The sequence below is a fragment of the Crocodylus porosus genome, unplaced genomic scaffold, assembly GCF_001723895.1.
Source record: "Crocodylus porosus isolate Cpor-Errol unplaced genomic scaffold, CroPor_comp1, whole genome shotgun sequence".
Lineage (NCBI taxonomy): Eukaryota > Metazoa > Chordata > Crocodylia > Crocodylidae > Crocodylus > Crocodylus porosus.
In genome coordinates, this window is record NW_017728886.1 from 162,368,784 (window position 1) to 162,385,974 (window position 17,191).

Sequence of the window (17,191 nt, forward strand, 5' to 3'; positions counted from 1 at the left end):
CTCCATCCGCCCCGGGATCTCAGCATTCACGAGATGCCTGGTACCTTGAGGTATGTAGAAAAAAACATTTAAAACTGTGTCTATATCTGAATTGCCGAATCTTTCCAAATTTCTGAGTCTATTCAGAGGGTTCTAATTCGATTCAGAGAGATTAACGGGTCTCCCGATTTGATTCGGCCACTGAATCAGGCCAAATCTCCACCGAATCAAACAAGGAACCAAAGCATCATACACCCCTAATGCCCAGCTCTGTGTGGCTTCTTTCAGTAGCTATGCCAATAGAGCATGAAATGTAGCCTGGGAAAACATCAGCTGCTGAAGGGACTATGGCAACCAGTAGAAGGCATGATAGTATTTACATGTGCTTTCTGCCAGCTGCTAGGTGGTAGCAGAAGCCTTACTCCACATGGCAGATGTGGAATAACTCTACTGCAAGAGAGAAGGGTTCTGCCACCTTAGAGAAACTTTGGGTATGACACCCTCAAAGACTTGCTGAAAAACTGAAGTCACCTAGGCCTAAATTCCCTTGCCATTTTTCCTGGCATTTCTTACTTGGGAACATTTGTCTGATCTCAGTCAGAATTTACGTATGCTTATTTATGTATGAACATTAATTATATTGAACCTTCAAATTTTTTTTAATGGAAATGAGTTATACTATGTGTGTGTGTGTGTATGTGTTTTCCTGGCCTGTATTTTATGCAGTTAATTGTAGAAATGGAGAAATGCAACACTTCCATGAAGATGGCGTCATCAGAAGATGTGAATGAAGTGTTGGCGCACATTGGAACATGTCTCAGGAAGATATTCCCTGGTCTGTCACCAGTGTAGGTACTCATGTTTTCGGCACCTGTCATGCATGCAAATTACCAAAATGTGCAGGGATACCAGCCTGGCTACTGTCCCCTCTTCTCCTATTCCCACCTTTCATCAGGAGCGTGTCTTAAGATTTAGAAAGTGTTTTGACCCAGATCCTGACCCTAAATTCTGCTCATTCTTATTAGTATGGGAAGAATCCTTAAGTAATCTGGAGCCTACACAGAAGCAGGCATGGCTGAAGCATATGGCACTTTAGAGACTTCCATGGGCTAAAAAACTGATCACAAGCCTACAGGTTGTCCTAAATGAAGCTGGGTGCTGGGGGGGTGGGGGTGGGGGGTGGAAGAAGGCTTTATAGGAGTATAACAGCTTGTTCTTGCTCCTTTACCTCCAAGAACTGACATACCTAAGTGTAGCCCATTGTTTTCCATTACTTGCTTTCTCTAATGATTGTCCCTGAACAACTGTGATATTGTCTGGTTTCTTCCAGGTCACTGTTTATGGGGAGGGTGGTCAGAGTGGCAGTGTCAAGGACCCAAATTGGAAGAACAGGTGTGGGAAACAAGTCTGTGTGTTTCAGACTTCATTGTTTGGGGTCTGAGGCCTGGATCTTTCATCATATACATTCAGCAAATTGACTGGACAGAAAACTTTCCCTTTTGACCACTTAAATATCCCTTTGTTCTGTTGTCCATCTTTCCTGATTCGCTCTACCTTTTTCTGTTTCCTTTCTCCTATCTATATCATCTTCTTCCTTTGTACTCATTGTTTGTTCTTGTTTCCTTTGCTTTATTCTCAGTTTGTTCTTTGTCTTTCTCTGTGCCACATTTTAACTTGCATCCCCTAAATCTCATGGCTCTACCATTCTAGTCTAGTTTTCTGGGGGTCTAAAAATATGAATTAATTAGATAAAATAGAATTTTCTCTTTGACAAATAGACATCTGCAGTAAAAGTTTTAAAACTGACATTGCAGAAATATGTAGTTGACATGGCTGAAGTCACTTACTTTTTTTCTCTTGGGTTCACAGCCTTTTATTACTCAACTTTCCTGCAGACTGAGTAAAAAATAAAGTCCATAAACTTGGGGAAAGATAACCTACCAGTTTATCTCTAAGGCATATTTACAGTTTACCCTGACAGAGATGGAAATCTTGCTTCAGGCTCATTTGAAAACAAATGCAGAGGGAATAAAGCATAGTCAAAGAGCCTCAGTGATATTGTGACCAAAAAGAGAAAAGCGTGGAAGGAGGGAGGACTGCAGAAGCTTGTGTATATTTAGATCATTGTTTTCTTTGATTTGTTCTACACTTTTTTTTCTTTTGGCCCTCTTGCAAGCATAGATGCAGTACTTTGTGAAGCTGTATGGAGTTACTAGTTCAAAAAAACCCCCCAAAACTGAAACTCCCAGCCAGACTCTCAACTTGATGTAGATCATCAGGCTCTCAAATTAAAGTCAATGACATTGAGCTGTCGTAAAACTGGTGCAAGACAAGAATCAGTTCAAAATTGCCCAAGAAAAGAAAGCGTTACACCTTTTCCTAACTAATTATAGAGAGCCAAAGAACAATAGGAAGTTGCATGGCTCTTCAACCACTCGGACAAATGAATGTTTTTATTTCTTAAAAATAAAGGCAAAGGAATTTGTATTTTATTCAGGAAGAGGAAGAAAACAGATCAGAATATAGAGCAAGGGAACCACAGTGTGCCAAGTAGACCACAGCACCACTTCACCTGTGTAGCCTTTTACAAACAGCAGCTATTGACCACTTGCCAGCCTGAAATCACCTATGTATTTTTTTCTTTCATTGCTGATGTAGAATAACAGGAGCAACAGGTGAGCCTAGTACAGAACAGGAATTATTGAGCCCCCTGAGCCCATCCATAGGGCTAAGATAGATAAGAGCTAGAGCAAAAGACTGTTTCTGAGAGAGAGAGAAGAAACACCCAAAGACAGTTAAAACATAGTCTTAGGCCATGGACAGGCATCCATTTCTAGCGCCAAAGAATTTCTGTGAAAATTTTAGCTCCAGTAATTTTTGTGAAATTCTTAGTGTTAGAAAAATAGTGCAGGAGTTGGAGTTACACAGGTGAGCTCTCCAGCCAGGAGGCTATAGAGGGGTGCTCCTTGGGTTACCCCTGCCATGGGGAACCCACTGTTTGATAGCTTGCTCTCTCCCCTGGCAGGGAGGGTGGCAGGCTGTCAATAGGCAGTTGGTAGCTGCTGAAAAGCAGCAGTTGCTACAGACAGCCCCAGGACTATGTGGTTCTAGTCACAGGAGAATAGCCCCCACTTGGTGCACTTTGCCAGGTCCCGATGAAGGGATGCACAGGGCAGGAGGCAGAGGCAGCGCAACTGGAGCCATCCCCAGCGGAATGGGCCCTCATGTGGGAAATGGCCTGTCTGTGCACAGACCGATTCCTGGATCTAGGCAAGGGTGGGAGGCGGATGCCTGGGGCTTGAGCCCCAGTTTTCAGCCTGAGGGAATGTCGTCTTTGTTTGCATAAACCCAGGGTGATCTGGGTCTGTTCAGTGGCTGAGGGGCATTGGCCCCACCACAGGATCTGTTATGGTGCTTTCTGTTAGGTTGCCTTTTGCACAGGCTTCAGGGGTCCAGTGCTCTCCCTTTTCCCTCTCCTTTAGAGAGAGGGAGGGAGAGCAGAGGACTGTGGGATACTGTAGCAGCATACATCAGATGCTATGAATGTCCTCAACACCCAAGAGATATGTACATCTGTTCAAGTTAGTGGAGGAAGAGAGAGATCTTCCTGGTTGAAAGAGGGAGAATTTTTTTGCTGATGAGCCAGTCTTCTGCAAGAGAGCCCTTAAACAGCAGCATGCTCCTTCTTTGTACAGGGAGAAAAGCTTTTCTTTTAACACAAATGTAACATCTGTCCATGGCTTTAGTCTGTAATACCAAAATAGTCCTAATATTTTGGGGAGAGATGTCACAGGACAAGTTTGTTTCTGTGAACTATGGCTTTATGCTGGTGAAAAGGCATACATGGCTTCAGGAATCATGCAGGGTTAATTGACTGAAAGACAGAAAGAGAAAAGAAATATGTGATTACTACTGCAGCATAGTCTATGTTTGGGTTTTAGAAACAGACTTGAGATGTATTGAAGATGGCAATATTTTCCTTTAGATTCACAAACATGAGGCAAGTTGGATTCAGTGTAAAATAAAGATGATTTTTGTGTGTGATTATACATGCAGACAGACATTTTTTAATTCTGTCCATTTCTCTCCCTCATATATAGGAGAATTATGAAAAAAGTTACCATGGAGCCCTCAGAAAGACTGGCTAATCTCCAGGCACTATGGGACAGCCAGACTGTGGCAGAACTGGGCCCTTGTGGTGAGCATGAGTTTTAAGGCTGAGGTATAAAAAGGTTAAAATCACAGTTTGTCAGGAAGTTTAATTCTATTTCTGGCAGAACCCTGTAAAGGTGTAATTAGTTTTAAGGTGTAATTTGCAGAGCATGGACTTCTGATTGGTGGATGAAGATACTATTTTTAAGCTTCATTGCAACCTGGCTCATATCACAGACAGTGTAGTGTAGTGTTGGTCTGTGTCAGTTTCTGCCTGCCGTATAATGGATGCATTCCTGAAGGAAAGAGAGAGTGAGTTTTGAAGCATTTTAAGATTTTTTTTTTTTGTGGTTATTTGCTATAGTGTAAAATGTTTTTATTTTGCTCCTAGGGGGCTTTTCACAAATGTACGCATGTGTTTGTGACTGGCTTGGATTTCCTTATAGAGAGGAGGTACAGTGGGTAAGTACATATCTCATGCTGAGGGCTATTTTAACTAAGTATACAAAGAATGGCAGAAGGCAGATCAGGGTGGGACTGTAGAGATTGACTGCTTTAGTGGGGCATGAGCTGTCATTGGCAACAGCCTACTTCATCAGATGCTATGAATGAGTGTGCAGAAAGCAGAGTTGCTAAATGAACTTGCTTTTTACACATTCATTCACAGCATCTGACAGAGTAGGCTGTCACTTGTGAAAGCTCAAGCAATTATCTTTCTGAACTAGTTAGTCTCCAAGGTGCCCCCCTTATCTACCCTCTGCCTGACTTCAGGCTAACACAGCTACAGAGAGACAGCAAACCACAAAACCAGCAGAAATAGTTTTCTAATAAAATGTGGTTTTGTGCATTTTTAACAGGATGTGGATACAATTTATCTGACACAAGATACAAGGGAGTTGAATTTGCAAGACTTCAGCCATCTTGACCACAGGTACACAATACTCAATAATGCTTATCATAACCTGAAAATAATCATTTTTTCACTACATCTTACTCAGTTCTCATAGAAACAATACAGGAAATGCAGACAGGCTTAAGAGCTGTCAGTTGGGTTTGTCTGCTTGGTGGAATGACAGTAGCCCTTAATTTTAGCTTCTGCCACAAATCTGTACTCCCTCATCGGCATAGAAGCCATGCAGCGTATGCTTTGTTTGTTTAGGAGCTTTTGTGTTATATCTATTTACTGGAGATAATGCACTGACTTTGCCTGTGTACTGTTTGAGTTCACCTTTTTTAAAATTTTTGCACTTATAAAATTAGCTGACTGATACTTCTCGCTCTGGGGTACCACAGTTTGCAGGTTCCTCTTTGCTGAATCCAGCTACATCTGGTAAATAAAGTAAAGAAATGTTGTTGCCTTGGCTCCTGCAGAGTCCCCTTTCCCTCGCATACAGTGGGGAAAATTACTTTTTCCAGCAATCTGTAAAAAGACGGCGAGTTACCGGTTCTGGTATCACAGAAACTTTCTAAACCAAAGATATTATCAAGTGAGACACCAGGGTTCTTAACCTGACTCATTACCTTAGTGCTAATTGCCTGAAGTGAAGGCAATTTCCTGTACACATATATGATTTGTCCTTTAGTAACAGAACTTGTCTTCCAGGTGTGAGATGAAGTAGTCCTGATTTATCTATCTAACAGCATTCAAATACTCCTTCATAGCTGAGACCAAAATTGAAAAGGCTATCAAGCAAGAAATAAATTATTGTTATCATGATCATGCTGATGTGTTTGGAAACAAGTTCACCAAGAGATTTTTTGTATACATAGAATAACATGGAAGAAAAACTTAATCCTTGAGGCATGTCACCTTTTTAGTATCTCAGCATGAGCATAAAAACAGTCTTGTGTATTAGCTTTGCATTAATGTACAACATTCTTTTGTTGCAAAATGCTGTTTTTATTGTTGCCTTTGTGATAGCTGTATATTTCAGAATGCAGAAAACCGCAGTTCTGAAAAGAGATATAGTCTGGCCACTGTTTATCTGAAACAGTTATTAGGATCACAAGCACATCTAACTTTCTTTCTCCCTCTGTGTTTAATAACCAGCCCTAAACTGATTGAATATAGAACTAATAAACCAGAGGAAATGAAGAAAAAGCTGCCAAGTGCTATTAATGTCTATCTGGAAGTGTGTGCCGTGCAGATAGGCGTGTACCAGCACATAATGCTGGTTGGAAACCTTGGGGATGGGCAAACTAAAAAGTTAACATTAATAAATTAAGTGTGTTGATAATTTTGATTCAATTTGCACTAGAGCTACTTGCATGTGGAATCATCAGCTACGTATACTGTAGTTATGTCTTAGTTTCCATTATACAAGGCTGGGGTTTATAGAGTGCCTGTTGTGTGCATGTGTCTGTATGTATTTAAGTATGAGGCAAGGAATTATCTTATTACTGCATCATGCTACCTTGCATACTAAATAGCGTGATAATGTCTGATATGTGTTTCTTCTGTGGCACAGCATGTTTATCAGCAGTAATAGTGATGACTTTAACAAAAAGGGAACAAATTATATAAGGAGTTTGGAAATAAATGGAAAGGGAATCATTTAACATTTTATTTGTGAATTCCCTTTTACAGATTCCCTTTTAATAGAGGGCTTGTGCTGAAAAGTATATTATCCTTTTGCAGTTCTCCTGTTTCTTGGGGGGATATAACTCCAGGGAAGAAACAGGGATATGTTGACTGGAATCAGTCTGTCCAAGATATGTATTTAATCATGCAAAAAAGCTTTGTAGCATCATGCTAGTAATTAAGAAACTTAAACAAGTCACAGGCTGAAGAAAAGTAGCGAGAGACTAGGGAGATACCAACTCAAAAAAAAATCTGAGTTAAGTATTCATATTTGAATGGGTGTTGTTTAACCAGTCAAAAAATTCATATGAAAATGAAGTCAGTTCACACAAAATCTAGTTTATTTCCTAGATTTTTGTTATATTTAGAATGCAATGGCTTTTAAACCCATGTTGTTTGGCTATTATGGTAAAGGCAAATTAAATTAGGTATAAAATAATATTTAAGAGGTCATTTGACTAGACAGCTGTATGACAAGTATGTAAAAATATTTTCTTTTTCTAGAGACTTAATACCTATAGTTGCTGCCCTGGAATACAATCAGTGGTTTACAAAACTGTCCTCCAAGGATCTGAAATTGGTAAGTAATACTGTGAAGGTACTCCAACTCCTAGAGAACTTTTCTATATTTTACACTGTAGGGGGACAGTTATCAGCAATGGAAAACTGAGCAGACTACCAAAAAAAAATGTCTGTGCATCATCTGGCCATGAATGCACCAGAAAAGTATCTTATCATTTAGTGTTAGACATTTCAAGCAGTAATATAAGGCTAAACAGGAAATTGGTTTAAAGGAACCTGGAATCAGTTATTTGATTAGCAGGTAGGGAAATATTTGCATTATATTTTCATTTCTAAGAAAGTAGGCTTTTCTGTCAATCTTCATGATTACCTGAAGTGGAAAAAAACTTTCAGGTTCCTGGGGCTAAGACGGTCAAAAGACAGTAGTAAATATTCAATAATGTCCGACAATTATGTTTTTCCACTAAGGTGTTCTGGTGAAACGTCAACAAAGGGGCATAATCCAACAAGATGACCTAGCCTAAATTGTTAAACACAGTTGATTTAAAATTAATTTAATTACTCAAAGTAATAAACTATTTTTAATTTAAAAGTGAATTGTCCCAAATGCAGATAATGTTTTTGAAACCTGCTTTTATATCTAGGATTAGACCCTATCTATCCCAAAAGAATTAAAAGGGGCAAAATCCCTTCAGAAGTAAATTGATGTAACTTTATGTATCACAATCTTGCTTGTGAAATCCCTCAATTGTTGCATTCCATGAACACAAAACAATGGTCTATAAAAAGCTGTGGGACCAGAAAATAACTGCATAGGGCTAGTCTGAGAAGCTTAGTCAGTACTTGAGAGAGTCAGATTTTGCACTTAAATTTGTTTTTTGCTGAAAAATCCGTTCTTGACATGATGAAAACATTTCCCTTTTCTCCGCTTTTTTGGAAGTAAAATAATTTCTCTTGTATATAACAATAAAACAGTAACTCAGAGCCTTAGCAGCAGAAATCTCTTTTCCTGAGGATCAAAATATTTTGCTTTGAAAATGATAACAAAGGACTACACAGGAATAGTATTTTAGTTGCCCCATGTCCCCATTTTCTTCTGTGGGCCAGGCTGAACATTTTCATCCAGAGGTGAGACTGGTATATAATCAGAGATGTAGTTTAACCAAGCTACTTGTCAAAAGTAGAACAGGGGAACTTGAGGTACTTCAAGTCTAACTTCCAAGAGGCACTGTAACAAGACTTCCAAATCAAATTCTTTTTTCACAAAATATTTTGGTATTTGAATTTCTGCCCAGGTCATTTTTTTTTCTATGGAAAACTTAGATTAAAAATTATTCTTTGCTGTGATAAAAATTTCCATGAAGGCAAGGAATTGCTATATTTCAACCAATTTTTTCAGTACCATTGCTCCTAATTCTCTTACAATGGTATTAGCCTTTTTGTTTCACGATCACTAAGTTAACTACAATGATCTAAAATATTTTTTGGCAAGGAAATCACAAAACAAGGCAGAATTTGTTTGGTTCCAGTACCAAAGTGGCTAATTGCTTCAAGTGTGCCTTATCTACCTAGAGGAAAGCCACGGAGGAGTCTTTTCCCTATAATGAAGGGGAATGGAGCATTGACTGACCTTGAACATGTTCCTGTTCCACATGTTTAGGGTTTACTGTCAGGAATTGGACTCTTGTAAGGAAGACTCTTGTGGAAAGTGGTAAAGGCAGAAAATCTACATGATATCCATCCTCTGAAGATCTGGGAATAACCCAGTAGGTATAGAGAAACAACACATTTCCTCCATGGTAATTTCATTTTACTCTGGGTCAAACGTAGAACAGATACCTGCTGTAGAGTCTTACACTGTTGTAAGTCAAACCACTGCAGTGTAAAGTTAATCCTGAGAAAGTGAAGAGTCCCACTTTAGTAGTTCCTGCCATCTTTGATAAATAGCAGCAATAAATTTTTCACTAACAGCTTAACCTTCCCCTTTCTAATCAGTCTCTTATGGCAACAATGATTGTGTTTTGTGCTACTGAATGATGGAGTGCAGAGACAGTGCCAGTGGTGAAAGGGAAATGACAGTCTTTAAAATATGAGTACAGGTGGCATTATATAAAAACAATTTTTTTTCTTTTCCATGTTGCAGGATTTTTTAATCATCTGAAATTTATACTAAAAAAACTTTAAAAACCTGAATATTTAGCCTTGTATATTGATTGAACAGTGGAGTCTGACAGTATATAGGAACATAGACTCTCAGGACCTTGTATGAATATCATTCAGTCACTTTAGCAGCTGTAATCACTAACAAAGTTCAGTTTTGAGCTTCTAATGGATCCTGTGTGATATGTTTTGGAGGAAGATGGTAAAATTCCAAAGTGAAATAAAATAAAAGATGGAGAGTTACTGTGACTTGTTATATAGCTTTTGGATTATAGTTAACATCCCTTCCTCCCCTTGTCTCCCCACCCGCCCAACCCCCCCACTAGCCAATGGGGGCAGTGCTATCTTCCTGTCATGTTCTGGATAGTCATGGATCCTATGACTGCTTATGCAAATGACAGAACATGACTATTAGGGCTGTGCGAAACAGCACCATTTCGTTTCATGTTCAGTTTCGATGGTTCAACGGAACAGCGTTCTGTTTCAGATTTCATTTAGATTTAAAACAGCTGTTCTGTTCTGTTCTGTTCTGTTCTGTTCTGTCGAAACTGAAAGACTGTTTCGATGCTGTTTCGACTTTCGCTGTGTGGGGGGGTGAGCTCAGCTGGGTTGACTCCCCATCCCCAGGGCTAGATTGGGCATGGGGGCAGAGAGTCAGCCCAGCTGGCCTCACTCCCACCCACTGTGCAGCTGGGCTGACTCTCCCACCCCCCCACCCCCTGTGCCCGACTGCAGCACAGGGGTAGGGGGTGGGAATGAGCCCAGCTGGGCTGACTCTGCCCCATGCCTGATTGCATCACGGAGGGGTGGGGGTGAGCCCTGCTAGGATGAGACTCCACCCCCTCCACCCCCCACCCCCCCAGCCAGATCGCAGTGCTAGGGAAGGGAACTGAGCCGGGCTGAGTTCCCTTCCCTTGTGTTGTTATCAGCTTCTGGCAGTGGGAGATGGGGAGAGCCAGGGCTGTGCTCCCTCCTGGTACCCTGGTTCTCCCCATCTCTTGATGCTGGCTTTAAAACTTGAAGCATTTCAAAACTTTCGAAACGTTTCGACTAGCCTTGTTTTGTTTTGAGGCTGTTTCAAAGCCCCTCATTTCAATTCGATTTCACTATTTTGACCTCTAAATTAGTCAAAACAGTGTCAAATTGAAACAGCCGGTGAAATTTTGCACACCCTAATGACTATCATGGACATGATTGGGCATGCAGCAGTTCTGTATGGGGCTAGGAGAATCTAAAATAAAACTGGGGGGGGCAGGGGTGGAGGTGGTACTGTATTCCCTGCCCATAAAGCTCTTTCCTCAAGAGTGTGCAAACAGCCTCTGTTCCTTGGGGGCCTGTGCTTTGTTGTGCTTTATTGTCTGCATTTTGGTGTTCCTACTTTGTCTAATGGGTCTTTCTAGTTGAATCTTTTTTTTTTTCACTGTCACTAATCCTTTTTAATTCAGGGACTGCCATGGATGCAGAAAAATGTCCTGACCAAGCAATTTTTATATTCATGGAGCCCCTGTCACGATAAAAGACAATTAGGTCCTTGTTTGCTGGTCCACTCCTTGAATGACTCTTGTTAGTTTGCCTCTTGGTTAGAACATTCCCCAGATTCGCTATTTTGGTCTGAATCCCTTCTTCAAAGGTTTCTAGGATATACCTGAAGCTATGTTTATTACTGCTTGTTACTCATATCATGGTTGTGCCTGAAACCCCAGTCATGGACATGGACTTGTGCTTAGCTAACACCTATTTATTTCCTGTATTTCTGAAGATGTTATTTTGTTTGCTTAATCTAATGTTAATATTTCTTCTCCATGACAGTCCACCGATGTCTGTGAGCAGATCCTAAGAGTGGTCAGTAGGTCCAATCGATTGGAAGAACTGGTATTAGAGAATGCTGGGCTAAGAACGTAAGTAATGTTTCTTGAAATGTTATGTTATTATTTATTCGTAGCTTAATAGATAGATATAAATTACATGTTAGAACTAACAAAATAGTAAATAAAGAAATGATAATCCTAAAATATTATTCTATCTATGCAATTTTATTCTGGGTAGGAGATACAGCCTGTTGAAATGGAATGAATATATCTAAACAACCAAACTTCAAAAATGTACTTTCTTCCACTTCTAATAGTAACATTGTAAAAAGCAGATAGATACTTAATATAATCCACTTACTGTACTCTATTTTTAAAAAAATATATAAATAAATTAACTATACAATTTAGTGTATACATGCTACGGAATTGTTTGAGTATCTAGGCTGGTAATTAATAGCTCTTCAGACATTTTGTTTTTCTCTTACAAAATGGAGGCAAAGAAACCCCCCTCTTACATTGCGTAGTCAGTATTTGAGTAGCATGTAGATGTCCTGAGAAAGGCCACATTCCCCATTGCCTAGGTGTAGTACACCATGAAGCAAGACAGTTCATTGTCCCAGTGAATTTGCAATCTAACCTAGCAAGCCAGCCCAAAAGCAGGCGGAGGAGGTGTTATTTTCACTTAATATTGAAGGACTCAAGCTGAAAGAGATGGAGCAGTGTGTTTTTAGAACTATATATACAGTTCACTTGCATTTGTTTTAATGGGAGTTAAACACCTTGATACTTCTAAAAGTATGGCCCAAGTTACTTTCCTGAGGTCAATCAGGAGGTCTGGGGTAAAGTTTGGTCCCTAGTGCAGTATCCCTTATAAGAAGCATTCAGAATATAAGTGATTGACTATCCTTAATTTTTCATCTCATGTCATTATTCACAGCATTAATAATGAGGGAATATTATAAGAGATATTGACTTCCATTGCACATTGCTTGCTTGCTAACTTGGTATAGCTGGAGCTGGCTTTGATTCTAATAGGACTTGACTGATAATCATCCTGAGACATTTGATTTTGTAGCAGTATATATATATTCCAAATGTTTGGCAATTTTCCTTTGTGTGTCTCTAGTCTGATCAGCATTAACTGTCCATTCCTGTTAAGGGTGTATATATCAGCTCTGCAGGTTATAATGCCCATTTGCTGGGAGGAAAAAGAATGCATCCTGTTGATACTAGCTTCAGCTACAGAAAGAGCATTTTTAATGAGCTTAGATCAATTACCGTGGTTGGAGTTAAGAAGAGTTATTAAGAACTAAGTGTTTAAAGGTTAAGTCCCACTGTGCACTCAGTTCATCTCTTCCGGCTTTTCAAATACTGAAGTCCTGAGTTTGTTTATATTTTTATAGTGCACTTCATGATCGCCATGATAGTAATGTGAGGCTGCTGAAGTCAGGGCTCCATTTCTACTTTGTCAGGGGAGGATTCTCTTATGTGTTGCCCTGGCACACTTGCTGATCACTCCTGCTGTGCTTTGCAGGCAGGCAGGAAGACAGGATTCACCCCAAGGAAATTTTTGTCAGTTGGCAGAGCAATCTTAATACCTGGTGTTTAGCTCTATTGTCACTAGGATTTGGTTACAGGAGATAAGAATTTTCTATTAATATATAGCGAACAGGTTGCTCATTTAGGACAATGAAGCTTCAGTTGCTGATTCGATTTGGAGGCGATTCAGCCCAATTCAGTGGCTGAATCTCTGAATCCAAATCAAATTGGGAGAGCAATTAAAATGTCCAAGTCAATATGTAGCCTCTGGGGGGAGGGTGGGGACCCCCACCGGGCCCTATCCCCTGCCTGCTCCCTGAGCGCCCCCCAGCCCCCGCCCATTCTCCCAGTCCCGTAAGTGGCTGCCCCTCTTGGCACTTTAAAAAAAAAAAAAAAAAAAATCTCCACGCTCATTGGCTGCTGCAGTGGCTGTCAGGGCCTCTCGGGTCTCGTGGCAGAGCCCCCCCCCATGCAACGCTGGGAAGTGGGAGGCAGCGGGGATTGCAGGGCTTTTTTTAAAGTGCCAGAATGCTGGGGCCTGGTGGGGCAGCCATTTATGGGACTCAGAGAGTGGGCAGTGGATGGGGCCTGTTCGATTCAGTGTTTCAGCTGATTCGGTGGTGGCTGAATCAGTTCAGGACAGTGATTCAAATCGTTGAATTGAATCACTGTCCCCTGAATTGGCTGAATCCAAATCCAAAGCGATTACTATTCACTTCACACAGGCCTATTGCCCATGCAGTAAGAGTATATCTGTACTGCTTCTGGGCTGTGTGGTAGAGTGCAGCAGAGGAGCACACATTTTCCACTCCCCCACCATGTGCACCAGCACCTGGAAATGAAGCAAGTAGCCTCCTTAGGGCATTGTTGCCACAGCACTGCGCTTATGGGCTGGGGGAGACATTGTACATAAATCATTTTAAATGATCAGAAACCTTTTAAACCTGTAACAGAACCAAAATTCAGTGCACTTAAACCACTTTCAAAAAGGCTGAAACTGGTTTAAGATAAACCTCATTGGATTTAGTATCAGACTTAACTGATTTAGATCAGACTGGTTTATGAAACTTCTGACCCAGGCCCACTCCCAGTTCAAGTTAACTCACAGTCCCCCAGCATCCCAGGATGCTTTGCAGCCCTAGGCTGTGCTGTCTGCTCCAGCAGAGCAAGGCTGGCCCTGCCCCTCTGCCCTCTAACCAAAGCAATATCTCTGCTCCAGCTGGCTGAGAAGGGGAGGGGGGAACCCAGCACTGGACCCCAGCCAGGGTCTGAGAAGGAGAAATGTTCTTGGTTTAGACTCTTCATTTTGTAATTCCTGTGTTCCAGGATTGATAAATATATATCAAAGGTGCTCAGATCATTGGGTGAGTTCCCTGTGATGTGAAGGTCTCTTGAAGCTAATATAAATAAGAAATGAGAATGTTGCTGGATTGAAAGAATGATATTATTCTGTGGTGTGTGACCTAACAACTAATGGAAATATTTCGTAGCTTTGTGTCTGATAGCATTAGACATTTCCATTCTTTCTAGTGAACATATTCTAAGCCTCTGAATGTGGTGTTGATTGATGCAGTAGATATAATCTTCTTTTATCATGCTTTCTTTGCAGTGATTTTGCACAGAAACTAGCCAATGCCCTAGCCCATAATCCTAACTCAGGACTTCATACCATTAACCTTGCTAATAACCCACTTGAGGACAGAGGTACTGTACCATTTAAACTTTTCCTTTTATACAAATGTAATAAGAGGATTAGTGCTACTTCATTCAGCTTTGCCTGAATAATAGAGTATTGTTCTTGGTATAATGTCATTGTAAATATCTGTTGTTCACAGATGACTGAGAATTGCTTTTTGTTCTTAGTTTGCACATATCTATTAGCCTAGAGGTGTTTAATGATTCTAATGTAACTAAGAATTTAATTAATTTTGGGTTAGTTTGATTTCACAGGGGTTACTTTTGACATAAACAGTGGATGAAACACAGTGAATGCTTTGTGTTGGAGACAGAAAAAATAGTTTTAAATAGTACATTTTAAAAAAAAGTATATAGAAAAGAATCTGTGGATGTATCTGAACATAAGAAGTAATATTGCTGCTTGCTGTTTCAGATGTTTTCAAACCAAAGTGGTTTTTTTTGATTCAGACACATTTTATTTAAGTATTTATGGTCATTGTTTTTGTAAATGTATAGCTATAATCATTACAGTGTGTGCACTAGGCATACATCCATCCCAATTCAGCAAAGCAGTCCTCTTGTCTTCGGTGAGACTTGAGCACTTGCTACCTTCTATGAATCTAAACATACATTTTAAGTAATTGCAGTTTATGGACATAAGTCATTCCTTTCCATTATCCCCCAAACATAAGATTATTTTTAAACTAAGATTAATTTCCTTCAGTCTGGACTCAGCTCTGTGAGCATTGCATACATAGAATTCATATTCCATGTACACCATGCTTTCAGGATGACACCCATCATGAGTTTGTTTGTCAAGGGGTTGAAAGACAAGGATTTTATTCTGTAAAACTTTTTGTTCCTAGTGTTTTGCAAAATTTCCCTTCTCTCCCCTCTCTAACAGCAATTTAAAATGGAAAAATGTTCATTTTAGTTGGAACACATTTGGGTTGAAACGCATTTAAAAAAAAAAAATAATGTATTGGTATTTTTTCTTTCACCTCCCAGATAATTATGCAGTTTTGAGTAGTAGTATAGATTTGCTTGAATTGTATGGAAAGTGCCAGAAGACCATTTTGTTCACCTGAAATTTAAAAAACATAATGGTGAGAGTAATTGTATTTTGAACAGCATCTTAAATTTTTCTTGGCTTCCCTTAACCATACTGTCAAAATTTGAGTCACCTTTTGAGTCTTATGGCACTCAAGGCGTTAAGTCCTGGCCTTGCTAAAATGATGGGAGATTTGCCACTGGCTTTAATAGATCCAAAGGGTCACCCTTTGTTTCTTTTAAGAAACATCATGTTGAAAAATCACTTCTCTCTCTCATCAAGCTCTCATGGTAAATGGCCTCCTGTTGATGAGGCTGTAAAATTCTTGCCGTGTGGGGGTGATGCTGGCTGTACCTGAAATCTGCTAGTTAAATTGTGGAGGAGGGAAGAATTGAAGGATTTACTAGTTGTCTTAATTGACATGCATCACTGCAGTATTTATTCATATTGCTTTTGCTGCCTTCCTGTTCCCCCTTTCCCATCACAAAATAACATCACATTTGGCTTTTAAAGATATATGTATAGTGAGAGAATCCCCTGCAACCAAAGAGTACAGAGGACCTGCCTGGGAACTGAAAATCCTGGGGGGAATTATCAAAAGATTGTAATATTTTGAGTCTTTCTTCACTGAAGATGCATAGATTTTAAAACTGTACTTAGGATAGAAAGTCCTGCCAGTGTTGCTTTTAAAGTAACTCTGGCTAAAGGCCGAGTCCTATTGGTACTAGAATTTCTGCAAATGCATACAACACTTCACAAAAACTTTTATGTCAAGTTAAATACTTTCTGTCTTTGGTTGTGGCTGATTTTTATTAATAAGGTTAGTGTTTTTATGGAATCTATTATACTGTGTTTCTGAGAATTCCCTTTTTCAAGCGAACTAAGGGAAATTGTGTGTGTGTGTGTGTGTGTGTGTATATATATGTACATATATGTGTATATATGCGCACACCATACAAAACATTTTAAGCAGTTAATAATTAAAACACTGTCAGTGAATACTTCTTTAAAATTTCTCCAGAAAAATCTTATTTATAAAAAAAAAAAAAAAAAAATTCTCAAATGTTTTTCACATCAAGCTAACAACAAATTGCTACAAAGGTGAAGAACAGTAACTTGAATATTCTTATAAGATATTCTGAATTTATTCCTCAAAACGAATTTAGTAAGTGTAGTAAATACTTCCAGCCATCATGACTATATTTCCAGCTACCATGACTTTTTATAGTAAATAATAGAAATAGATCTTCATGTCAACAGCTTGACTATATTTATATAATATGGCAGGTAATTTTCAGCTGTCTGGGAAAACTACAAATATAATCAGTATACATACTAAACATGGTTGTATGAGTAACAACAAAAACTATCCCTGTAACAAAAAATCCATGCACATCTGAAATACAACTTTTCCTGTGTGTCAGATAAAACCGTATGACAAATGCAAAATAAACTGTTTGTACATGATATGGTAATAAGAGGTATGCGAAATGGGCCATATTTAATTCGGATTTGGATTTGGCCCGAGTCAGGGACAGTGATTTGATTTGTTGATTCCAATCACTGTTTTGATTTGATTAGGCCAAACCTGAATCTGAATATTCGATGCTGATTTGGCCATAGACACAGCTTTAAATATTTTTTCTATATACCTCGAGGTACCAGGCGCAACTTGTGAATGCTGCAATGGTGGGGTGTATGGAGTATCCTACAGCAGTG

At 39.5% G+C, this 17,191-nt stretch overlaps 1 protein-coding gene across 1 annotated transcript in view; it reads left to right on the forward strand.

Moving 5' to 3' along the window:
* Positions 1 to 17,191, forward strand: part of CARMIL1 (capping protein regulator and myosin 1 linker 1) — a 278,825-nt gene that overhangs the window by 144,511 nt on the left and 117,123 nt on the right. The window contains exons 5-11 of the mRNA XM_019540133.1: positions 706 to 827; positions 4,080 to 4,177; positions 4,523 to 4,593; positions 4,989 to 5,062; positions 7,217 to 7,292; positions 11,204 to 11,292; positions 14,354 to 14,448. Of these exons, the coding sequence (XP_019395678.1) occupies positions 706 to 827; positions 4,080 to 4,177; positions 4,523 to 4,593; positions 4,989 to 5,062; positions 7,217 to 7,292; positions 11,204 to 11,292; positions 14,354 to 14,448 (625 nt within the window). The remainder of the gene's footprint in view (positions 1 to 705; positions 828 to 4,079; positions 4,178 to 4,522; positions 4,594 to 4,988; positions 5,063 to 7,216; positions 7,293 to 11,203; positions 11,293 to 14,353; positions 14,449 to 17,191) is intronic.